The sequence below is a fragment of the Anoplopoma fimbria genome, chromosome 21 (assembly GCF_027596085.1).
Source record: "Anoplopoma fimbria isolate UVic2021 breed Golden Eagle Sablefish chromosome 21, Afim_UVic_2022, whole genome shotgun sequence".
NCBI classification, from domain to species: domain Eukaryota; kingdom Metazoa; phylum Chordata; class Actinopteri; order Perciformes; family Anoplopomatidae; genus Anoplopoma; species Anoplopoma fimbria.
This window is the reverse complement of record NC_072469.1, coordinates 12,724,734-12,750,697: the sequence shown is the minus strand read 5'-3', so window position 1 is coordinate 12,750,697 and position 25,964 is coordinate 12,724,734. Positions and strand designations below refer to the sequence as shown.

Here is a 25,964-nt window from a genome sequence, read left to right as displayed (position 1 = left end):
AAGCTCTTCCCTGAGCTGAGCTCAGTCCCAGAAGTTTAACCAGGGATTCTGCAGCTCACACAGGCAGGCTTATTCAACAAAAATTCAGCTTAAGGCGCTAGAGCAACAAATCCATCCATCACAGCCTCATGGTCCAACGTGTTGAGTTCTTCTTTCCTTCCAGGCTGCACTGTTTTTTTCAAAACTCTGCGCTCCAGACTTGTTTGTTTGGTAATACATCATACTGAATGTCACATCTGCTTATAACATGAAGATGTGTTATTGTTGCACTGCATTACTCTCTAGATAGACAGATAGCCTTTGTTTTCACACTCGGGCAGCGTGCACATGTTCAGAAACACATACAGATAAAAGAGACACATTCAGTAGATGTATGGTCATAGTATATATGCATACACATGCATGCCCTGTACTCTATCCTACATCTACTTGCGTACACACACACACACACACACACATATATATATATATACATATATATATATATATATATATATATATATACCAACCAAACGCCGTCGTGCACACAGCTAATCATTTCTGTGTCAAATACAATAAATATTCACCGTTTCTAGCAAGTCACAAGTCATCTTAATCAGCCTGGTTAACTACAGCGGTATGAACCCAAGTCAAAGAGATTCTGCTGTGATTTCATTGTTATAAACAGATCAAAGGTTCATACAATATCTACATCATGATGTGATTTGTTACATGTGTGAATACATTAGTAAAGTAAATAATCCCTGTCTTAATAACTGAAATAATGAATGAATGAATTGAGTGAGTTTTGGACACGGTGCTCTAAATCAGGATTAGCATGGATATGTTTCTAATTCAAGGTTGAAAAAAGGTTTGTTTGTCTTACAAACAAACAGACAGACAGACGCAGACAGACAGGCAGGCATGCGTAAACACACAGTTATTAGCTCCATGCTCCACCAGCTCCAGACCAGTGTTAGTCTTCCATGCTGCTCCCGGCTACACAGCCCGGGGTTTGAACCCCTCGGGGGAGGCATGACTCCCCCAAGGCTCTCCTGGAGCCCATCAGAGGAGACTCACAGAGCCTTGCATACAGTTTGTTTGCCTGAACTTCAAGTCCCAAAGTGCCACAGCGTGAGCTCCATGCTATCATGATCTGAAATACCACAATTTATCAAATTATTGTCTTTGTGAGTAATAACAGAAAGCTTAATGCTGTTCACTTTGAGATAAGGCTGTTGTTTGAGCTTGATCCACTGTTTTGGACCTCTACTCTGATTTGTTATTTCCTTTGGATATTTAATAGAATAAAGCTTTTACAATTGTGTGCCTAGATCACGAATGAAAGTTCTTAACTTATCTCTGATGGTTTGGAAGATTCAGACAAAATTAGACTGAAATACCGTCCATCAACAAATATTGGAAGGACTGACATAAGCTATGACATAAGTGGATGGATCCTAAAAATGTGTTGATCCTCTGACCTTTCATCTAGCGCCTCATCATTAGGTCAATATTTAGAAGCATTTAGCTCAAAGTACTGCTGTCTTAAACTTGCACTCTGGTCCATTTAGAGTCAAATAGACCATAAAGCAGGGTATGCTTTAGGGCGGGGCTACCTTGTGATTGACAGGTCGCTACCAACGCGTTGTTCAGCATTCAGTTGTTGTAAAAGAAAATTTAAGAACTCAGCTGTTCAATCTAAACAAGTCATTTTTGTGCTTGCCAAAATAAGGATCCCAATAATATCACATTTAGTTTGAATAACTGATGCATCAAACTAGTGCTAGCTATAGCTGCTGCTAACATTACCTGGCCCTGCAATGCCTTGCTTTTCCACAGCTGCACCCTCTCTTCCAAATATGGTCCTTTCCGGTTCCAAAAATTGTCAGACTCGAGTCTTGAAAACAGTTATCCACAAACCAATGGATTTTCAAGTTAGGCAATTGTTTTGAGTCCAAAAGCAATTCCACCCAATTTATTCCTTAATCTCAACTCAGATTGCTGAAGTGCAAAGTTATATTTTAAGTGACAGCCTTGTTCAAAAATGTTCATTCAGGAACTATAACGTTTGGTCAGAATTGTCGCTTGCTTGATAATGTCCGTGTGTAGAAGCCTATCAACACAGTACCAAGTATTTCACATTTTTGAATCTCACCTTTCTAAATAGGATTCGATACTCCAATCTAATTGAATCACATCTCACATCTCACACGGCCTAGACTTTCCAGAATGCCCTACAGTCTCAAATGTCTGTGAGCTCTTGTGGTTGACTCCCTCACCAGGTGACCGGCAGACTGCTGTGTGTATGTGTGAAGTATGTTTGAGTTTGTTTTTATGTGTGTGTTTGTGTGTGTGTTCGTGTGACTTCCCAGTGCAGCCTTTGAAGCCGTTCCATTTGGCCTTTGCCCCATCTGTAGACAGTGTGTAAAACATGCTGTGGTACAGATAACTCCAGGGTCACACTGGGTTCATGGTAACAATGTCTCTTGTTTCCCCTCTCTGCCTCTTTCCGTCTTCAGGCTCTAAATGAAGCATTTCCACACAGCTGAAGGATAACCAAATGGGTGTGATGATAAAAAAAAAAAAGAATTGCTATAAAAAATTGAAAAGACAACATTTTCTGAAGGAACTGTTATGTGCAACTGTAGCATGTAAACCCCGTTAAAAGATTACAATTTTAATTCTTTGCTTGTCAAATATTGTTTGGAGATTGTTTAGTTGAAATACTGAAATGTAAGCACTGAAAGGACTTGAAGCTTCAGAGCTGAAGCAGGGTTAAGAGATTAAATCACCTGAGTTTGTATCAATAGTGCGTCTGTTTTCAAGTTCAAATCCGGCAGGCAGTGGAGTTGTTCATTTCCATGTCAGCACTAAAATTAGTTGAACTAACGATTGAAGGTTAAAGCAAAGAGCTGAAAGCTTCGGAAAAGTCAGTTGTTGTTTCACTGTGAGAGTAAGTACTGAAAGTAGTTGAGGGTCGGAGTTGAAAGCAGTTGAACTGCCGCTTCACGGCCACCTTTAACATGCAGTAGGTAGCTCCACAAACACCAGCACCACGCTGCCCGAGACCCAGGCCGTATTTCTGGGCATTGCTGGAGGGAAGGTAGGCACTGGAGAACCGGTACCACCAAAATCAACACAAAATGAAAGTTCCTCATAGTGGCTTTTAAGTTAAAGGTGATTGTAAAGTGGTAGCGTAAATCAACTTTTAGGTGCTGAATAAATCATCAAAACACTCATGTCATTTATTACAACACTGATGCAAATATGCTTCATTTGCTTCTTAAAGCAACCGGTAAAAGAGGAGGATTACTTTAGTTGTTGCTTATGAAAATGTAAAAACAATGTGTGACCCTTTGTATCATATCCACCTTATATCCAGTTGTTTTGGGGCAGGTTGCGTTCACCATGTCTTATGTGAAAATACACATTAAATAGGTGTTTCCACTGACATGAGAATGACTAGATAACTAAACATGATTTGTGGGTAAAATAGTCCTCGCAGAAAAAGGGAGGAGCTACAACTATGGAAAATCTCCCGTCAGTGTAACCGTGGTGAGCATCCAGGAGTCTGACCTGTTGTTGAAGTTGGTGCAGTAGCTGAGGTCCTTGCAGCCCAGCTGACAGGGCTCTCTAACGTCGGCGAGGCAGTTGATGAGCTCCGTCTCCACCGGGTTGTACTCACAGAGCTGGTCAAAGTCCTGCCACGTCTGGCTGCCCCAGTTGGTGCTGATCTCCTGGCACATGTCCCTGTCAGAGGGGAATAAACAGACACACATTATCACCTCAACCTTGTGCTAAACAATGGTGCAGCGGCTTCCGCTAAGCGTGACGCCATACCTGCAGAGGGAGGTGTTTGCCTTGGAGCAGCAATGCAACTTGGCACAGTCCATCTTGGCAGGGTGGGGGGTCTCCTCTTCGGGCGGGGAAGGAGGGTGTGCGCTGCCAAGAAAGCACTGCCACATGGGGTCCTGGGGGAGTGGCTGAGAGCCGCACTCCTCGATCAGACCCTCCATGATCTCGTGCTCCGTGCTCATGGTGCGAAGGATCCGCCGGCACGCCACCTGGCAGTGGGTGGCCTCCGCCCGGTCACAGCAGTACAGACCTGGATGTGAGGTAGGGGTGGATCAATGAGCGTTGGAACATGTACTATATCATGATATGTATATGGCTCCCTCCATAGAAAATGGAACATACACGGACTGTAAAGGCCCCAGGTAGTGGCACAGTAGAAACAAAGATGGCTACTGTAAACTTAAGGTCTACCCCCAATAGTGACTGTGGGCCAGTACGGTCTGGTAATTAAGATCATTAAATGGTTCAGGGCCATTACCCATTGAGCTGCTGGCCAACCCCCCACAAACAACAAACCGTCATTATGGCATTTCAACAAGAAAACATCTTTCATTTATTTGCTAACGTTATATCAACATGAGTTAAGTTACCTCTGCCAAAGAGGCTATTAAGCTCATTCACACGCCAAAGTTAGAAGAACTCAGGAAATGGGACAATCCAAGGAGCACTTGAATGCACCATTGTCTGCGCTCTCTGAGTGCCATTCTGAATTGCTTCTAAACTGCTCCAGTCTCTGTGTGTTAGTGTCCAGCACAACCTGCATGTTTTCTATTTGCTGCCTCTCCAAAACTGTTTAGTTAGTCTGCTGCTGGCAAACGTGGACTTTCGTGCAGCAGACTGTCGTATATCCTGTGCTGTGGGTTTTTGGCAGACAGCTATTTCCTGCGAAAAAATCTCCCAAGTGACAATAAAGCAAAACAGACAGCTGGTCAAACAAGCTACGTGACTCCTGTAACTCTGCTGGCACAACGGTGTGTGTGAGCATCTTAACTTCCTGAACACACAGTGCTCATAAACTAAACTCATAAAGTATTGTCAACATTGACAAATTATTCTGCGGCACTTTCACCATTTATAAAAAGCATTTGCTATACAAGTTTGTCTATTTAATTTCGACACCATACAGGCGTAAAAATGAATAAATAATAATGTGTATGTTTTAAATACAACTGATGTCTGTTAATTTAAATTGTATATACCTAGTATAGGTGAAATGCTGCCTAATCCTATCTCTTTGGAGCATGTGGCCAAATATTACACATTGCACATTTCAAACCTACAAAGATAGATTCTCATTGGAGCGCTTCTGGAAGAGAGTTCCCAACTAATGCTATTGTATTGAGGAAGGCTGCTCTATCAGAAGGTTTCAATCGGAGAAACAGTCACTATGACACCTGTTGAAGACGTATTCTGTGAGGACATATGAATCCAGTGCCCCTGTAGAAAGCAGATCTGGAGTGTCGGCTGGATGTGTGCAGTGTAAAGTTTGGGCGGACTCACTGTCGATAGGGCTCCGTATGGGGTAGGACTTGGTAAAGTTGCTGACGCAGCTGAGCAACTGGGGGCTGTGGCTCTGGCAGTATTCTTTGACGGCGGTGATCTGGGACACTGTGGGGGTGGAGTCGGTCCTGAAGATGGCCTGGCAGTACTCCCTGCAGGTGGTGTGACGCCCCGCATAGCTGCAGCAGGTGGAGCCCACTGCGGGAACACACACACACACACACACACACACGATAACAAACTTAGATACACATGTGGGCTCAGGGTAGTCAAGTATTATTTAAAGAAAACTGTTAAGGACTACAAATACCATATTTGACGGTTCTTAAAGGGATAGTTCAACATTTTGGGATGAGAAGATTTATACCGCCATAGAAATAGAATAGGAGTAGAACGGACATTGAGCTTTTGTCTGTGGTCATTTGACTAGTATAAAAGAAAATGTCAAAGTTGTTAGTTGTTGGTGGGCCGTAAAGTATTGTTGCAGGATGGAGTTCCTGGCTAGTTAGCTAGGCAGCTAGTCCTTCAGATCCACCTGGCCAATAGCCCCATCTCATATTCTGTAACCAGCGTAACAAAGCATGTTGAAATTAGCAAACTACCTAGCTAGCTAGCATACAGCTGGCTAGTTAGCCAGGTAGCTTGTCTTTCAGATCCGACTGGACAACAGTTGCTGGTCAGCTCATTTTCTGTAACCAGCGTAGCGGTAAATCAAGGTGGTATTAGCAGCCTATCTAGCTAGCTAGCATACACCTGGCTAGTTAGTTAGGCAGCTTGTCCTTTGGATCCCAATGGCAACCAGTCTGCTGTTCAGCTCATTTTGTTTGTGGGTGATCACATTTTAAGCTCACCAACCAGATTCTGCCCCAGTCTCCCTAAGCCAATCACATCGCCCCTGTCAGAGAAAACAAAAACTGTTTTCTCCTCTCTGCTTCTCTCAGTTGTCATATTGGTACGAACCAATGCGACCCTCCTCAATCCCCGTTCCCATCCAGTCTCCATCACATTCAGTGCCCAATCCGGCTCCTCATCCCATCATAGGATCTTTAGGGACTCCCATCATTATCACTCCTAGGGGGAACATCCCTGATCTATCAACAGCATCACTACCCCCTATTATTATACTATGTCACGATGGAAATTGCCAAAGCTTCTTCACTTTTCATCTCATTATGCATGTGTAATAAATTATTGACTGACTTTTTTGTCCCTTTAATATTGTTTCATTGAGTCTAACTGGACAATTTGATTATAATGACTAAAGCTGACATTAACAAACAAACAAAAAAACATTAGACCTATCAACAGGAAGTTAGTGACCTCACATCCTGCGAGGCAAATAACATAGCTAAGCTCTTTGTGTGTGTGTGTGTGTGTGTGTGTGTGTGTGTGTGTGTGTGTGTGTGTGTGTGTGAGAGCGTCTGTGCATGTTGTGTATCTACAGAGAGAGAACACAAACAAGGCCCTCTATTGGTTGTGAGAAGATAGCGGTGGTCTTGATGGGTTTGTTTGTTTATTGGCTGGAGGGAGATGTGAGATCAGGGTTTGCACCCGTTGGCGTCTTCACTGTTTATCTCGGTTACGTGTGTGTAAGATAAGATAAGATAAGATAATCCTTTATTAGTCCCGCAGCGGGGAAATTTGTGTGAGTGACAACTTACTTTCATTTTTGGTGATGCAGCTGTAGAGGGAGTTCTAAAAGGAGAAGAGAGAAGCAAGCTGGTGGTCATTCATCCCAACATAGTATAAAACAAAAACAAACATTCTAAAGCCTGGTCTCAGTGCTTTCCAACTGATTTGGCAGAATGACTGTTTACAATCACTAAATCAAAGACCTCAGAATGGATGTGAATCACGAGCAGTTAAACCAAAGAGTGGTTTCTTTACCTCAGATTCCAAGAGGGCTGAAGATGTGAAAATATATTGTCCATACAGTAAACAACTGCAAAATCCTCTCTGATTCCTCTATCTTGGGATTCTATCTTTTAATTTAGATGACTATATTCTTATCTTAATGAAATTTATTTTTGTATTTTTTATTTTCTTTATCCCTTTTTTATGCTTTTTTTCTCCAATCTATGCAACTTTCTTTTAAACAATGGTGTTAATTTAGTTTTCACTTAAAACAAATACTCAAAATAGTACTTAAACCTTATAAGTGACTATTAGTATGATATACAGTTGTACAGTTTTAGCAGTTATACTCTGGTGGAATGTACAGTACAAGTAGAGTAGTAATAGTGGTAGTATTCCTAATTAATTCTGGGAACTTGAGTTTATACATCCATCTGTTTTTTCATTCATGATAAGAATACACAATTAATTTCATTGGACTCACCTCTGTGACTTTTTTGCATACTTTAGTTATGTCATTTTTAGATGATGCCTATAAGGGAAAAATAAATGGAATCATTAAAACACAGTAAAGTGGAGCTACAGGTCTGAACAAGAAGAATGTCCAGGCGCTTGTTCTTAAAAAGAAAGTTGGCCACCCTGTATTCTAGATATCTCACCTGTCTGCATTCCCTGCGACACTCTGCTGAGATGGACAGCTCGCAGCAGCCCAGTCCCACCCAGCCGTCCGACTTCCTGGATACTCCTGAAGACAAAGCAAACGCCGAGGAATCAACCGTATGTCATGTGTATCTGTTTTATGGAGCTTGTTCGGTTTGTCAAGACTGCTGTATTCATCAGTCAACACTGACCTTTATCAAAAGCTTGATATACACTGAACAAAAAGTATAAACTAAACACTTTTGCACTCGAACCATTGTCTCATTGTTCTTTCTTCCCTTATGCCTACGTTTCTGCTCTTAGCAACAAAGGCGTTTGAATGATGAGTTGTTTTCTCTCTCAATTCCAAAAGTCTTTCAGTTCAATGTCAATGGGAAGTTCTGTCAGTGAGCTCAGCATCAGCACCATAGCTAGTGTTCAAAGTACTAGCATTATCAAAAGATGTTTAAAAGATGGCTTCTTCTTGTGAAACTGCTGTCGGTTTACATTTACTATATATTGCACCCATATAGCACTCCTCTACACTTCAGCCTGCCTGTAGTTAGTCAGGCAGGTTTAGTAATTTCAGACTGCGCTTGGTGACCGAAAGTTGACAGCACAGCAACAATAACAGTGATTAGGTTGGTCAACTGCTGCTACAGTGACCACATATACCCATGTAAATTAATAGATTTATTGTTTTTTATTTGAATTAAAAAAAAGATTTTTAAATAAATCGTGACACACAATTTTACTGATGAGAAACAGGACTATGAACAAAAGACTTTAGAGGAGATGAACAGCAAAGAAGAGGCAGCACATAATGAATATGTAAAAACTAGGGTGATGGAATATTGTTCACAAGCATTTCCTCCCAGCATCATGCACAGTATTTGTGCTGGACCATCTGAATACATTCAGTAGACACAGCGACAAAGACATCAGTCTACTCATCAAGCTCGAAACGTCACTTGAAGATGTGCCAATACATTGCACTTAAAAGACACATTAGCACTTTACAAAATGCTAAATGTACATTCTTTACTGGCGTCTTGAAACGTAAAAGTTACGAGAAACAGCAATGATACATTATAATAATGGTTTTGTCTCAAAATGTTTTCCCTGGTGCAACAAAAGTATACGCTGGCAACGTTTTACCCCCTACTATTTATCGTGTTAGTAGTTGCGATCCAGCAAGTTCCACCACATTTAGCAAGGCATTCTGGGAAATGAAGGGATGCGGTGCACATCAGAGGATCTGACAGGATCTGAGGTGGCTCCTTCTTCACAGAGCCCTGAGGCTGTCTGGACGCCAGAATTTAATTGGTGCAAAAAAAAGAAAAGGATAACAATACCTCCCAATCTGGAGGCTATTAGGCTTCTGACAGGTACATTTGTTTCAGAGCACAGGCAGCAGGATTTAGGCCTTTGATCCACAGCCTGCTTTCTGCTCTGGTCAGATCCAGCTCCACTCACAGCTGTAACAGCTTCACCCGCTGCCATTACTTCTCATGCAACCAGATACACACAGTAGATAAAGCTCGGCTTAAATGATATGGTTTTGTGTTATTCTAGAGTAAAGGTGGCTCCTTTTGATTTATTTCAAGCATGTTCGGATTAGGCACATAGATATGATTAGCACTCAGTCAGGAATGATTCCAGTCTTAGACTCCCTTGTCCCAACTAAAGAACGAACAACTTGGCCCTAGTTTTTTGCAGCTTGTATCGCACCTTTGGCACTAGTCGGCCCTTGTCGGAGGCTTTTCGGGCCGATTCCCTCGGATTGGCTCTTCAGTTTAAGAGAAGCGGTGCATGAGAGATGAAATGGAATTGAGGAAAATGGAGCAAAGGAGAAAAGTCAAGAGGCCACACGTAGAAGGCTCATCTTCATCTCATCTGATCAATAGGATCACACAAACATTTTCACGATAACACGGCACTCTGAAGTGATGCGAAAGTTTTTGGCTCCAAGACGCAATCTATTAACTCCTGTTTGTTTTTTTCAAAACAGCATCATTAAGCAGAATCAAAAGAGATGGTTGATGAATAATCCCAGATGTGTAATATAGCCTAGGCCTGCATTCCTCTCGTTTTGTCCTAACACTATGAATGTGGGTAATTCCCTCTGGCAAAGCATGAAAAATGCGACCTTTGAGAAAGTGTGCACAAAGGGCACAAAAAGTCTGCAGGAAAGCCGTCAGACGCTCAAGGGTTTGACATTGGGACAGCCCTAAACCCATCACTGACTGAGAGAGAACACGCCTCAAAGTCCATGAGTAAGTTTTTGTGGACATTGGGATTGGTTTTCAACCAGCCCCTTACCAAAATATCAAAATTTCTTGAGTGATCTGGGACACTCAAGAAAGTCTTTTTTTCCCATGACCACAAAATAAAAAACACAACTAAAATATATCTTACAATATTGAAACAATTAAATACGTATGAGTAGAATCATGATCTGATTGTCACGTATTTTAAAGCAGCATTCATCTTCTTTTCCCTGCCACTTAGCAGAAGCCTATAACGAGCTGAACATCACTCACACGTTGTGACACGTGACTAGGGCTGTGTATGGTTTAAAAACTACAATACCAGTACAACTTTAAGGGTAGTGGTACCCTCATGGGACATGAAGCTGTGTGTGCACAGTGGATGATAAATCTCCGTGGGTTTACCCTGACAGGCCAGTGAAACATTTTTAAAACTCACACATACAGGGTTTAATATCAACACTCTCCTCTTACCTGGGAGTGAAGAGTTGATGCACGTCCAAAGTTCATTCTAAGAAACAAAGAAAAAAAGAAAGAAGAAAAGGTTAATTTCAGATGACTTGAAGTTTAATAAGACATGTCTGAATACAACGTAACTTGACACACTGGCCCTTTAATGAACTGATACACAGAGAAGGATGCCAACAGCGGTTTGAGCGCTGCGTTTGAACAACACCAACACAGACTGTCAGCACAGACAACACAGACAACACTGCAGGAGTGCAACGGCATTGGCCCCGATTGGTACTGGTCCTTGGCTTCAGCCTCATCATGCAGGTGTCACATGAATGCTTCACCATATGAAGGACTTCTAACAAAACCAGGCGGCAACCTGTCGAGTGAAACCGATGCAGAAGTGTCTTTAAACTTGCATTCTCTCTACTGTCCATCAGGGGGCGACTCCTCTGATTGTATAGAAGTCTATGAGAAAATGACTCTACTTCTCTCTTGATTTATTCCCTCAGTAAATATTGTAAACATGAGTTTATGGTCTCAATCTCTAGTTTCAAGTCTTCTTCAATACAGCATGATGTTCATTTAGTAAATGATGGTCCAATTAGAGTCAAATAGACCATAAAGCAAGGTATGCTCTACTGTGACTGACAGGTCACTGCCGCAACTAGAGCTTTATACTGCGTCTCTACAACACTCCTCCGCATTCCAAATATGGTAAAATCTGTTCATTGGTTGCAAAAAAAACACACAATCAAAATCCCATAACTGAAGGCTTCAAAACAGCAGTCCACAAACAAATGGGTGACGTCACAATGACTACGTCCACTTCTCATATACAGTCTGTTAAATAGATGTCTAATGTACAACATAATCCAATAGAGAACGATCGACCAAGATGACGAAGAAAGGTTTGTTTCTCTATGATTTCACAGAGAAACAACCGTTAAATCCCCTTGATCAAAACAATGTAGAACAACAGGAAAACATATGAATCATATGAACCATCCGTTGGGTTTGTGGTGAGATGTTGTGGGATTTATCCTCACAAACAAGCTCGTCTGGGACATAGAGAGAGACACAGATAGGGACAGCAGCACGGACAAAACTTGGAAAATGAAATGTGGTAGAGAAAAAAAAAAGAAAAGCTCTTTCATGCTCTTACGCTTTCATAGGACAGTCATTTTGTGTGAAGTTACCACGTCACCGTTAACACTCTCTCCGTGTGTCTCTTGGCCAGGGAACAAAGGTTCCCGTCGGCGGGCGTCAGCATCATTTATATGAGGCGGTGCAGGGAGTAACGGGGTCTTTACATGAGGCATAAACATGATTTGTGATGTAGCAGGGGCCAATGAGGCAACAACATGACAGGAAGAATAATGCTGCAGTTTACATGAGCCAAAGCAGAGATCGCTCTAGTCTACCCGGAGAGCCTTTGTGTGTACGTGTCCAATAAAAGTTTGTTTTCATACAGTCTAATGTGACCCACATTAGACCAACTAAGAAATGTTTCTCTCACAGTCTCCATCTTCAGCTCAGCCCAAAACACTTTACATAGACTGTTTATAAGAAGTGAACCTCGTCATCGTGACGTCACCCATTGGTTTGTGAACTGATGTTTTGAAGCCTTGAGCTGGCGATTTCACCATTGCCATCTTGGATTTAGCTGACGCCATGTTGGTTTTTTTGCAGCTAATGAACAGAAGTCAACATATTTGGACATATCATCATGCTGTATTGAAGAAGACTTGAAACTAGAGATTGAGACCATAAACTCATGTTTACAATGTTTACTGAGGGAATAAATCAAGACAGAAGTAGAGTCATTTTCTCATAGACTTCTATACTATCAGACATTTTTTTGCAACCAGAGAAGTTGCGACCTGTTGTCAGTAGAGAGAATGCAAGTTTTAATACACTTCCGCATGGACTTCACTCGGCAGAACATGATGTTCTCCCTGGTTAGCCCAGAATTAGGTCACATGATGACAACTGAACCATCTCCATGGCAACTGAGCTTGTCAATAGCTATTTTTAGGGTCTCAATCTACGTTTAAATCAGGCTCAAAGAAAACCAACATCTCTGGTACTATGACATCATTAAGACCTTAATCTTTACGTTATCAGTTACATGTTTAGCAGTAACATTTCAATCCCAATACAGCTGTAGCAGCGGCTGTAATAACACCTTCATGTGCATCGTGTTTGTTCTGTCAATAACTGTTTTTGCATCGGTTCGGCTAAATGAGAACTGGACACATGTTCATTTGAGACTGCCTCGGCCTAATTACTGGTGTGGTTCTGACAGGCCCATTGAGAGAGAGGGGACTAGCAGCAAACCAGCCTCTCTGCTTTGTAATTAGCCAAGACGGGAGGAAGCTTTGAACCTGTGTGTGAGTGTGTGTGTGTGTTTCTGAGAGATTGCATGGCTTAACCAGGTGCTCTAGTAGTCTAGTAACCGCAACCACCAACCCACTTCCTGTTTAAAGTTACGGTCTAGAAGACTTCTGTTGAGCTCTCTTTGGACTATGGCAATCAACGGTCATTGCAGGTGTGTTTTGGATCTCACTTCCCAGAGATAATTTCTCAAATTATTTGGTAATCATAAAAAATACTTATTGTAATAATATGTGCAAAAGTAAACTTGTATTAACAGTTTACTATTGTAATCAGAATATGATTTTCTGTCTTATAACATTGCTAATAATTAGTAAACATTATCATCATTGCATCAAAACTTAAAAGTAAGACGTTTTATTCCAGTGAAGTCTTGAGCCCTGAGCTGGAATAAGGGCTGAATGATTACATCCAACCCCAACCAATAAACTAAGCTAATCCATAAATACAGTTAGTGTTGTTGTAGTAGAGGAAGTGTACTCACCATCAACTCCGGACAGTAACTGGGTAACCTCTGGAGCAGATGCTTTAGACGAGACTCACTCTTTATAGTGGCGAGCTGCGACATGGGAGAAAATACAGAATTAATAAATCACCTTCTAAATCCATGTACATGTTCTTTGTAGAGACCAAAGCAAACATTCACTAGTTAAACCAATTTGCATCTAAATGAGCACTCCGTTTTCTCAGAGAGTCAAAGCTCAACACACACTGACATCGTATACAGTCCTGGAAATATTCAGCTTATTTTACATGTTGGTAGTGTTTCTTGTCTGAAGTTACCTGTTGGTCCATCAAAGACATTTTGCAGGTTTACTCAAAAGTGGCTTAATAATTTAAGGTGAGGCAGGTTAATTAAGTGTCACAGCACCTTTCAAACACAACAGCAATTCAAGGTTTTTATGGCAAGAAATGCATTAGAAGACCACAACAAAGAGTATATCGCAAAAACAAGGCAGAATGGTATGATATGGCAATCATTGTATTGTTTTCAAGAATGCAAATATTTGGTCTTTTTTGTTAAAAAAGTTGTATGGATGGCCAAAGTTATTACAATTCGTCCTGTTGGGAAAGTGAACAGTGTTTTAGTTAAGCTATCGCTCTACAGCTCTACAGTAGTAGTAAGGTTCTGGACAAATTGTACGTAAGTAAAAAATGTCAATGTCTGCGATGCAACTACATTACATGTACTCGCTGCGGCCGGTAGCTCCCATGAATTTCACTAGTGTTTGTCTTAATTTGTCGTCTTTTCGTCTTTATTACTGGATCACTTATGGCCTAAAAACAGAATACACACATCAACATTGGAGAAGGAGGCTTGAGGATTGGATTAATTCGTAGGGAGTAGAACTGAGACGATCACCACCCCGACTGACACTTAAGGCGGAGTCGAGGCTTATCTAAAGCTTTGTTTATACTTGTGCTTTGGGCCATAGCCCAAGCCTCCTCATCATTCTCTAAAACGCCAGAGATCTTACAAACAAAATGAACTTTGAAGACTCAAAAAAACGAGTGTAACCCAAAGATATGCCCATAGACTGTAGGTGTAACTGGCAAAACGCCATAAACCAACCTCTGCAACCCTAACCCATTGCAGAGGAGGGTTGGTAATAATCTGTAAACTAATTTCTCATATTCATGGAATACTTTATTGCCTTTGTACAAGTCCTGTAAAGAAAAAAGTATTACATACATTCAAAAATAAAAGGAAGGTTAAATATCCTGTTAACAATTTGATTCAGCTGAAAAATCTTGACTCAGTTTAAGTTTTATAAGACTTCCTGTTTCTAAAGCATTTCAAAAACAATCTGCCTTCTTTGTGTAATCCCTAGACAGTTTAATATCAGTGACAGTCATGTGCTCGTGCGCTCCAAGTTACAAAGATTCAAAGGTTCCGACCAAGCGCGGCGACCACTTGTAGAGCCTACACAGCCTGCTGGACTCAGGAGTCAGGTGGGTTCGAGAGGAGGCAGACTGTGTTTACAGATGATGCTTGTTGCTAAAACATAGTGAAAGTAAATGGACAGAGCTCCGTGCTGAAAGGAAGTTGCTTGCAGCGGCTAAAACCAATGTGGAGTTGGAGATGGAAATTGAGCTCAGAAGCTACAGAATGAATCAAGCAAATTGGAGGGGGCTCCCCCAAATCAGGAAGAAGATCTGCTGGAGTGTCTCGGCTTTCAGCTGGAGAAAAACACCATCCAGGAAGAGACAGAGGAAACATGCTTCCTGTCTCAGGTGGACAAACAGAAGGGCAACAACACTAAGCTCATGGCTGCTCTGCGCTAAAGATCGGACATCTCCATTGGCAGGAGGACAAGCCATCCCTCTTTCAGGCCATAGAAAGCCTCAAGCAGACTCTGCAGGACAAGTAGCAGGAGAGGGAGATGACTGAGAGCTCCATGAGGTCCCGAAAAAAACATCTCAAGAGCCAGATCACAAAAAAGCAGCAGAAGATGTGGTTCAAAAGGCTCTACTAATGCCCGGCTCCAGAATTCCGTGCCCCGGACAAGTAATGGCACACACACATACGCATGCATTTGTTCCTTTTGAGGATTAAGCAGTCTTAACCCCTGAACAATACTGTTATATTTTGAGTTGGTATAGTAAAAGTTTGCAAAATTCTGACATAAAGCAAAAAGTTAAGTTAAGTACTGTAAGTTTGGTTATTCTTTTAGCAAACATATATAGCTGAAGATATTTGATTTATTTAAAATTTTGTTTTTTCATGCCTATTTATTTTCACATACACAAAGTGCTAAAACCCCCAAACTCGGGCTGGGCGGTTGGAGAGAAGTATCGGCTCACGGCAGTTGGCTGAGGAAATCGCCAGCTGTTTTTTGTCATTTATTTAGATAAATAAATGAACTCAGCAACACAGCGGGCAGCTGGCACAGCAGGGAACAACCAGCGTGTAGAGACGGAATATTTTTACATCTAACCTGGTTAATTACACACGGAGAGAGTGTTGGATCTGGCACCATCTGGTGGTGAATTTGCAGATTGCAACCGACTGAAACTTTTACCTTGTCACATGCGTTTAAGGAGAAATAGAGTGGCGCATGCAAAAACACGAAAACGCAAAAGCATGTATGGCCGGAACGAGTGTTTGGTTTAACGTTTTGTCCGTTCTGGGCTACTCTAAAAACATAGCGTTAGCTCTGTAAAGAGGACCCGCTCCTTATATGTAGATTTAAATGGCTCCTTCTAAGCTAACATAAACACAACAATTCTTATTTTCAGGTGATTATACACTCAAGATAATGTACTCATTCATATTACATTCCATTTCTGCCAATAGATCCCCTAAAAGCTTCACACTGTCCCTTTACTTAAAGAGGACTTGTGAATCACGCCACTGGAACACTCCACAACTCTGTGACTGAGTTCTTGGAAGTGATCAAGATCCCGACACACAGTATATTATGCTCACTTTGATCCAGGAGACAGTGAAAATGTACTTTGTTGCACCTTTGGCCATGTATATGTTTCCTGACACAGGAATGTGTCCGGGCCATGGGAAAGTGTTGAATTATGAAGTCAGTTGCAACACTTCTGAGATATACACTCTTAGACAGCAATATAGCATCCAAGTTTGTGGTGTTTGTCTCCACACATACACACACACACACACACAGTCATAACACATCCAAGTATTGTGTGAACATACAAGGGCGAGAGCCTGGGAGAACGCGGCCGCTGCCAGCAGTCTCTGGCTGAAGTGTGAAGTCATGAAACCAAGTGGGTGAGATTTACAGCTTCACACACTCAGACCGCTGGGAGGACTGGAGGTCTCTTCCCATTGCACTGCTATGAGATATCACAGTGATTCCAAACAAAGAGTGGGAAATTTGAGAGGCAAAGAATGCCAAAAGATGCTTGATGGTCTGCAGTCACAACAAAGCCAATCTCCATCCAGATGAGCCTTTCAGAAGATATTCTCTGTCCATGCACGCATAAAAACGCATATCACTTGACCATCAACGTACACTGGGCATGGGCGTGCCGGTCGCAAATTGTAATAATAGCTTGCCTCTGGCACATGTGGGCATTAGTAGCATTGTAAAATGCAGAATTCACCTGCACAACGGCTGTTAGCATGAACAAAAGGTCAGCAACACCGTTAATTCATTATCCATGTTGAAATTTACCACCGGTAGTCGAGGCTGAAGTTGTTTGTTTTCTTCTGGAAAATGATCACGTAATCGGGGCATGACGAGTGATGAGACCTAATCAAGGAGCAAACGCAGGTGTCCGTCCTGGTTTTCGAAGGTCTCCGTTTTTGCCTGTCCACACTAAAACGCAACCCTAGCGTTCTCAAACAAAAAGGAGTCAGCAGCGGTTTCAAACATCTCCGTTTTAAGGGGTTTGAAAATGTTGCAGTAGTCTGGACGCTAGGCAGAAACGCTGTCAAAGTTGTGCAATTTAAAATCAAACCGCAGAAGCGTGGATGTAACCTAAGCTTGATGCGTTCGACGTGATGACATTTAATGTCCCCGACGACCAACGTAGTCTCATCTAGTGTTCCATGTTGTAGAACAAAACCTTCAAAACTTTGTGTGAACCACAGACCTCATTTTAAGCATAAAACTAAAAAACATTTAAAGAACCCATTGACTTCCAAAAGAGGGATTTGGAAGTTTTAAAATGCTGACTCATTTCTGGGATGCAACACTGTACTTTTATCAGCTAAAGAGACGGATATTTGGTGGAGACCAGTTATACAAATCATCTTTATGAAGATTGGAAGTGTTGGTTGCGGTATGTGTTTAACATTCCCAATTTGCTGTATTTCTGTTAATTGTTAAAATTTGTGTCCCCACAGGATTACTAAAGTGCCTTCATATCTTTAACTTGGGTGAAAAGAAGTTTAACTGTTTAATTCCAGCAGCTGTAACACAGAGTTCCCTCTTTGTACGGCAATGCTCATTTTATTCATTTATGGGAGCGGTTCCTTCATGCCAGGCTCCAGGTGCTTGTAATGTGTTTGTAATCAGGTGTTCTTGGACTGGTCTTTGTTGGAACAAACTGAATCAGAGGAAAGAAATCCAGACCAACAGTAACTTCATCCACTGCTTTTCCAAAAGCCTTCACATCCCTGCTGAACTGACAGAGAAACACAACGCCAAGCCGAGCGACAGTGATTTGTTGGCAAATAATCAAAGAAGAACTCTCTCTCTGATGCAACAAAAAGACCAACTCTGAAAAGCGAAGGGCTGAGCAGGCCAATTGGAAGTCTCCCTCAGCGTGAATGAAAGGTGAGTAAGTGCTGGCTGGCAGACTGATGGGCTCTTTCTCATCGAGCGGTGGGCGCCTAAGAAAAAAAGCAGCGGTTTCCAATCATGTGTCAACAAGGCCTAAGTGTTGGCGTTTTTTTCTTATTCCAACAAAATGTTGAATCTCCTTTAAGACTTTGCCATGTCAAGCGAGCATCAAGGCAGAACCTTCTGAATGTGAGTCATTATCCCCATTTGTACAATTAGTGGCTTTTAATTGTTATGGGAGTTATGGGGAGGCAGTGGGATGCAGGAGGATGCCATGATGAAAGCCTTAAAGGGTTGAGGTGGCGTCGGTTGGTTACAAGATTGACGGTGAAAAAATCTGGAGGTGTGGAGTTACGCTGTGTCCATCGGTTGTTAGTATCTAGATGGAGGTAACACCCTGCTCCTCTCAGGTGCATTTCGCATGAGTGACGTGAATGGTCTACCGTAAGCACCAACGCAAGGTGAAAGTTCGCTTACTGTTCTGTGTGACCGTCATAAAGAAGTGATCTTACTAGACCTCCAGAGCCCAGTGCTGCACCTCCGCTGCAGGCTAGAGCCTCCTGGCTACGTTAGCTGCTCCTAGCATAACACATGCCAAATCTCTGATTAAACTGCCAACTCTGGAGTTGCATCGTGGGTAATGCCAAGCACACCAAGGAAAGGAAGTGTCAATCAGAGATGTCTGACATTGTAATTTCACTTGTTGGATTTATTTTACTTAAGGTATATTTGAGGAAGAAATTGATCTTGATCTAGGTCACTTGGAACTTGCACAAGGACCATCCAGATATTGAAAACACTTTGATCATTTTAAAATCATATTCCAAATAATATTTCGCTGGCCAGGTGCTGACATTTGAGACACTCAGGTTTACCTTCTTTTATTTATAATGTACCAAACCAGCAGTATCAAAAGAGCTTGGATCCACATCTTTATTTCTTAAAAACCCATCTGGTTCTATATATAACCACCCGCACCTTTTGAAGAACCGCTCGTTTTCTGGGTGTAACCAGGCACAAGGCAGCTTCCATTAGAGTTAAAAATGGGTCTTGGTGGTTACAACGACACCCACCCCCACCACCAAACACACCCACACACTCCTTAAGCACAACCTCGGAGGGGGATTCTGAGGCCATTACACTTCTAAAAGTCCATTATCTTTCCTTCTCCATCTCTTTCATCTTTATCACTCTTCCTATCCCCCCACCCCGCACACACACTTTTCCCTCTCTTTTGTGACGTCCCTCCTGGTTCTCCACTACTTTTCGTCCATCTTCATCTTTTCATTTAATGTCTTCAGATTTCTCTCTTTCCTTGGCTGGCAAAGCAGTGATGCCAGCCAATAAGAGCGCAGCAAGTTCTGTTCGGCCTCCCTCTTCACTTCAAAAGCAGGAGTTTTGTTTGAACTCTCTGCCTGTTTGTTGCTCGTAGAGAAAAGCTTCTTTAACGACCATAAAGAAGAACGTGAAGAGGGAGGGAGAGAGAGAGAGAGAGAGAGAGAAGGAGAAAGAGCGTCACCTGCTCCCAATTGAAACAGGGTGAGACTTTTTTTCTTCACTTCAAAGAGCCCCCCACTCCCCTTCAAAAACCTCTATTCATAGGCTGACAATAATGGGCCGAGGAGTGGGCTGTGTGTGTGTGTGTGTGTGTGTGTGTGTGTGTGTGTGTGTGTGTGTGTGTGTGTGTGTGTGTGTGTTTATACCTGGTCACAAGCTTCTTTGCAAGGTGATAACTCGGCAGCATGTTGGCAACAGGAGGGATCTGCAGACAGATAAGTTAAGTTAGTTGTGATGCTGCTGTTAGGTCATTCTAGTTTAGAGCGTTATCATCGCTGGAGATACATGTTATGTCCTGAGGATGGCGCTAAAGCAAAGGTCCAATATGGGTTCATCCTCTGGGGAGATGAACACCAGGAAGGGAAGATTCACTTTTTACAGTTGTAGTCATCCTGCAGACATTGACTGCATCCAACTGTGGGAGGATTCGGTGACGTGGCAAAGATGTGTAGACATAGTTAATATCCACTCGTCTCCCAGCTAAACAGAAGTAACAAACACACTCAGGCAGGGATGCTGGCTGGCAGCAGGGCTCCAGACCAAAGACCAGCCCACGATTGAAGTAAGGGTTTAGAATGTGGACTTCACGTGACACTTAACCACGGTGATGCAGAGCTGCACTCTTTCAGTAATGATACAGTCTGTGGGACAGAGGATGCTCTTCATCACCCACCATCTCTGTCTCTCCTCCTGTCTTTTATTTATTTAGAAGCTATTCACCTCAAATATTACAAACCGGCTCTCAAACATGAGTCAGGACATGGTTAACCAGGGTGGGAATGTTTGGGAATCTCAAGATGTGATTCAGACTCTTGATGTCATTGGTGTGGATTCAATACCGTTTGCCAAACCGTTCACTCACCGTGTCACCTTCTGACCAGACAGAGAAAGCACAAACAAGGAAAGATTTTTTTTTTTGTGGCTGGACCATTAATCAAACTTTAATTTCAGTAACGATTTTTGGCTTCCAGCAAAAGTCGAGATAAAACCATTATTGTGTCACATTCTGTTTGGCTCTCGATTTTGTAACGTGCTATATACATCAAGCGCACACATTTCGACAGCGTAACAATCATTATTACACCGCATTTTTGATTACTGGATTCCAATTGGTAAATTAATAACAGATCTTTGCTGTGGATGCAGTTCTGACATGTGTACACAGCTTGCAAACTACTTTGTTTAAGCAGGGGCAATAGTCATTTTTTTTTAAATCAATATTCTTTTGGCAAATTATTGATTTCTCTACTTAGTAGCCGTGTAATGAGTTGGAAAATGTACAGCGAGCCATTCATTAGAGTGGAATGTACTCCTGCTCAGTGTGAGGTCACTGCAATAATGACCCACTTGCTGTGCGTGATCTCTTACCTGAAGCACATCCATATGCACAAATGCTCTACATCACCCTTGGACAGAAAGCAAAAAAAGCACATTTCCAAAAATACTGAAATACAGTCTGAGGTAAAATGACATCAGCTCCCTAAAACACTGAGACAAAAATAATGGAATTAAAATAAAAAATACGTATATACTATATATCTATGTGTGGCTTTTTAATCCACCAGTGGAAAAACTGTGTCTGAAATGATCCAGCCGAGAGAATAATGAGTGGGGGCCTTAAATCCTCTTTGTCCTTATTTGGAACTCTCTCTCTTCTAGTCGCTGCTGCACATTGCACCCGCTTATCAGTACGTTTGTGTGTGTGTGTGTGTGTGTGTGTGTGTGTGTGTGTGTGTGTGTGTGTGTGAGTAACCCCTCCGGTGGTGTGTCTTCAGCTGCCTGACACAGGAGGATCTGGATTCCATCACTGGGGTTGCACTCAGCTTTGATGCTTGAAAGAGGAGAAGGCTTCCACAAGTGTGTGTGTGCGTGTGCATATGTGTGTATATGTGTGCGTGTGTGACAGAGCATGTTTGCAAAATGTCATGACAACCCACAAAATAGTTGGTGTCAACCTGCTGGTGGCTCTGGAGTTAAAGTCTGGTGGTTTTCTTGACCTGATTATGCAGATTTCGTTCATCTCCCTGTGTACTTTTCTGGCCTAAATGAACAGAGAACAAATGAACTCTCCCTCCTCCCCCTCGCTACCCCTCTCTCTTTCTATCTCTCTCACACACACACACACACACACACACACACTCACACTCACAGAAACCGCTTTCCCAAACAATGGCAGGTGACATAATAATTTGAGGGAGGCACGGGGGGAGGGATGATGGAGGCCATTCACTCGTGTACAGTATGAGGCCCCCGGGTTGGCTGCTAATGAGTGCTGGCCCCATTCCATCTCATCCCCCCCCCAGTTACATTGTTACACTGTGATCTGTGGAATGAAGCACAGTGGAGTCACCCCCTCTGCTACATTGTTGAACTTCATTCAGACATCCAAATTACACTTTACAGTTTCTTGTAGACTGCTATACAAAGAGCCATGTGGATACTAAGAGCACGGGGTGTTACTCATCACTGAGGACATGCAGGATTAATTTGTGTTGTAAAATGTGGGACAACAAAGGAAGAGGAATTAAAGGCGAATAGTAAAGCTACAAAAAAGGCGTGTTGTAGACCTTCATCGTAAGTTACATACCTACTGCACAATCAGGTTTGAGCTACGGTACTTGCCGTAGTTAACCTGCATTTCAGGAGCACTTTCAGTTCAGAGGTGCAATCAGGCAGCAACCTTCACTTGTGACGAGTGAAGCCAAGGCGAAAGTGTCTTAAAACTTGCAATCTCTCTACTGACCAGCAGGGGGCAACTCCTCTGGTTACAAAAAGAAGTTTGATTGTATAAAAGTCTATAACAAAATGACTCTACTTCTCTCTTGATTTATTACCTCAGTAAACATTGTAAACATGGGTTTATGGTCTCAATCTCTAGTTTCAAGTCTTCTTCAATACAGCATGATGTTCATTTAGGAAATGATGGTCCATTAAAGCAATTAGACCATAAAGCAGGGTATGCTTTAGGGCGGTCCTACTGTGATTGACAGGTAGCTTACCAGAGACGTATACGCCGTCTCTACGTCACTCCTCTGCATTCCAAAAATGGTGACTTCCGTTCATTGGTGTGAAAAACAACAACATGGCAACGGCAGTAATTCAAAGATGCCTCAAAACATCAGCCTACAAACCAATGGGTGACGTCACCATGACTATGTCCACTTATTATATACAGTCTATGGTTGGGCCATGCTCCTAGAGTTCAGCAATTATTATGGTGAAAAAACTAATTGAAAAAATGGACAAACCTATGGAAAAAAACAAGATGTTAAGTTTTGTATGGTTTGATTGTTTAGTTAATCCTTTTGTTCACGTTAACAGGTAGTTTAGGTTAGCACCTACAGTTTCATAGCATCCAACACCTTGATCCTTCATAAATCACTTGTTTAACCACAAAAAAAAGTTTTTACACTTTGGTTGGTCTGTTGATAAAGACAAAAGTGCAATGGAAACTGACATGAGGAAACATGAGGCATGGGACTTTAACGTGACTGCAAACCTCCTCACATCAATACATGAAATAAAAATGAATTTTTCATATTCTTCTTCAAAAGGTTTAAGTGCCACCAACGGTTTATCTTAAATAATCACATAACAGTAGTAGATCAAAGCTCATTCATTTGCATTTTCTTTTGTCAGTTTTTCTGGAAATTCTGTTCAATAGGGCTGGTATGGCCTAAAATCTATCAAGGTATAATATTGAGACATTTGCCATAACGGTGTAAATCATGGTGTATTTGTCTTTTTTTTTTAAAATGTCAATACAAATGCTTCTGAAGGGGTAGAGACCTGGCATGGAAACTGCATGGCAAAAATTCAACCATCCCAAAGTCAATGTAAACCAACATCTTTTTACTTTGTTATTGTGATCTATGGTGGTTATTTACAGAAAACACACAATTCAAATCATTAGGAACTAAATGATTGTAATTTTCTTATTGTTATTTTGTATCCTGTGTGGATTTCAAATACTTTGCTCTAAAATGTCAAGATTTAGACCTAAAGCCATTAACAACACTGCTAAGATTTAATAAACCTCTCATACCTATGACAACACACACACACACACACACACACACACACACACACACACACACACACACACACACACACACACACACACACACACACACACACTCCTTATTCCCACTGATAAGGGAGGTGTCAGCATGAGGTCTGAGATCTCTCTAGGGGGAACATGGGGTGGGGGGTTACTCAAAACACTGAGGAGGTAAATTGAGTCTTTTGTGCCTGTGTTCAAAGTCCCACCTGCAAATCACATTAGCACTGTTTTTCTTTCAGCGCCAAATTGAGTTTGTGTCAAACCACAAACATCAGTGGCATTCTCGCCGTTATCCGTGGCTGATCTTAGTGTGTGAATCATAACCAACTATTCAACAGAAGAGAGAAAAACAAGCAGCAAGAAGAGCCATCTTTTAAACCGGCAATAACAATCAAAGCAGTGCATGAGAATTCCACATTATCTCCAAAATCGGAATCTCAGTGGCGACATGGATGTGGTGTAAAAAATTGGTCAACCAATGGCAGCCAGCTGGCAGCCATCAATGAGCCGAACTAGATGTGTGCGGGTCTAGAGGAATATCTGCTCTGTGGTGGAAACCACTGTGGTTTATGTGGAGTGGACCAATCAGAGAAGCTGGGAATGCAACGTTGTGCAACTTCTACAGGCAATAATAACTGTTTCATATTGTATCAGTATCAGTTTATTTTTTTGGTCTCGCTGTGAACTACAATGAAATTAGAGCTGAAGTTATAATGAGATTACTATACAATATATGGAAAATATGCTTGTTCTGGTTTTTCCCCAATTTATGAATTAAATTGCCTCTCTTTCTACCGAGTGAACTCCAGGCTAGTTGGCTACCATGATAAGCTACTTCTGGTTTGAGCTACTTCTAAGTACCCGTAGCTAGTTTTCAAAAATGTACCAATTTAGCTCACATTTTGAAAAATACTAGCACAGCGGCTGTTTGTAACGAGTGTCCCCTTCAGAGCGGGCCGATTGCTCGACTCCCAGGAAGCGCTGCTAAAGAACCGCCCTTCGCTCTTTGAAGCTTAGTTTAAACTCGCCGTAGTGAAGCCGGCGGGATGCGTGCGCACCAGAAAATGACAGAATCACAGCATGTGATTCCTGCGTGTAGGCTTGTGGAAGTGGTCGCGCCACTCGGTCGTACACCTCTGGATTTAGTAAGTTGGCACAGGCCATCACGTCACTGTCAGAAATAGTTCACTGATAAAATCACTGTTTACATGTCGAGGGATTATACAAAGAAGGCCAATTTGTGATAAGAAGCTTTAAAAACAGGAAGTCTTAAAAATCTACATTTGAGTAAATAATTTGCAGCAAAATCAAATAGTTTACAATTTATTATGCATGTAATAATTGTAATAAATGTAATAATAAAAAGGCAATAAAGTAGTCCAGGAATATGAGATATGAGTTTACAGATAATTATAATTCCGTTCAGCAGCAAAAGTGAACTGCAGTCAGTGAAAACCTGCTCGCCTCAGCCCGCTGAGCCCTGAAGCTCCGCCCCTGTTAATACAAAGAGCGCTGTTCATTTCTCCAATCAAAGTCTATTACTATTGAATGTGTCTCATCTCCAAAATGCAACAAAAAGCTTTTCGAGATATGTGAAGGACTCGCACATTCACAGATTATATAGAATCACAAATAGTTGTACAAATTTACACAGATTACTTGCTTAGTTTTATTCCTAAAGAATTAATGTTAATTAGCTGAGTTTGAAGCAACAATTCCGGGTAAAGGTCACTGACTAAATAACTGTTAGGACATTAATAATAAGTTTTAAACCACGGCTCTTGTAATTAAAAAATAACACTAATTTTAACTGCGATTAACAAATGACAAACTCTTTCCCACGGGTCGTCCATGGCTACAGACACATTCTTCTAAATGCCTAGAGGGAACATTGATGGACATGATGAACCCGTTTCCCAACATGTTCCATTATTATTAGTTTACTGATGGACATGTTAAATCCAAAAGAAGCTGTACACAATTTAAACTCAGTCACATCATGAACAAATTAAACATGACTGCTACTTGACAGCCAACTGTGATTTACGGCACGCATTCATAGTCAACCGCAGTCTAATTGATTTAGTCAACTGAATACAGAACGGCCCATCGTTGACATTCCAAAAAAGAGGA

The 25,964-nt window shown here is 41.7% G+C and overlaps 1 protein-coding gene across 2 annotated transcripts in view; it reads right to left on the bottom strand.

The window, feature by feature from the left end:
• The window catches only part of reck (reversion-inducing-cysteine-rich protein with kazal motifs), a 59,322-nt gene that overhangs the window by 25,146 nt on the left and 8,212 nt on the right, over window positions 1-25,964 (bottom strand). For both annotated transcript variants that reach the window (XM_054623167.1, XM_054623168.1), the window contains exons 2-10: window positions 19,915-19,973; window positions 13,435-13,509; window positions 10,575-10,611; window positions 7,851-7,936; window positions 7,676-7,723; window positions 6,999-7,032; window positions 5,338-5,535; window positions 3,823-4,087; window positions 3,559-3,732 (exon numbers count right to left, since the gene is read on the bottom strand). In XM_054623167.1, the coding sequence (XP_054479142.1) occupies window positions 3,559-3,732; window positions 3,823-4,087; window positions 5,338-5,535; window positions 6,999-7,032; window positions 7,676-7,723; window positions 7,851-7,936; window positions 10,575-10,611; window positions 13,435-13,509; window positions 19,915-19,973 (976 nt within the window). The remainder of the gene's footprint in view (window positions 1-3,558; window positions 3,733-3,822; window positions 4,088-5,337; window positions 5,536-6,998; window positions 7,033-7,675; window positions 7,724-7,850; window positions 7,937-10,574; window positions 10,612-13,434; window positions 13,510-19,914; window positions 19,974-25,964) is intronic.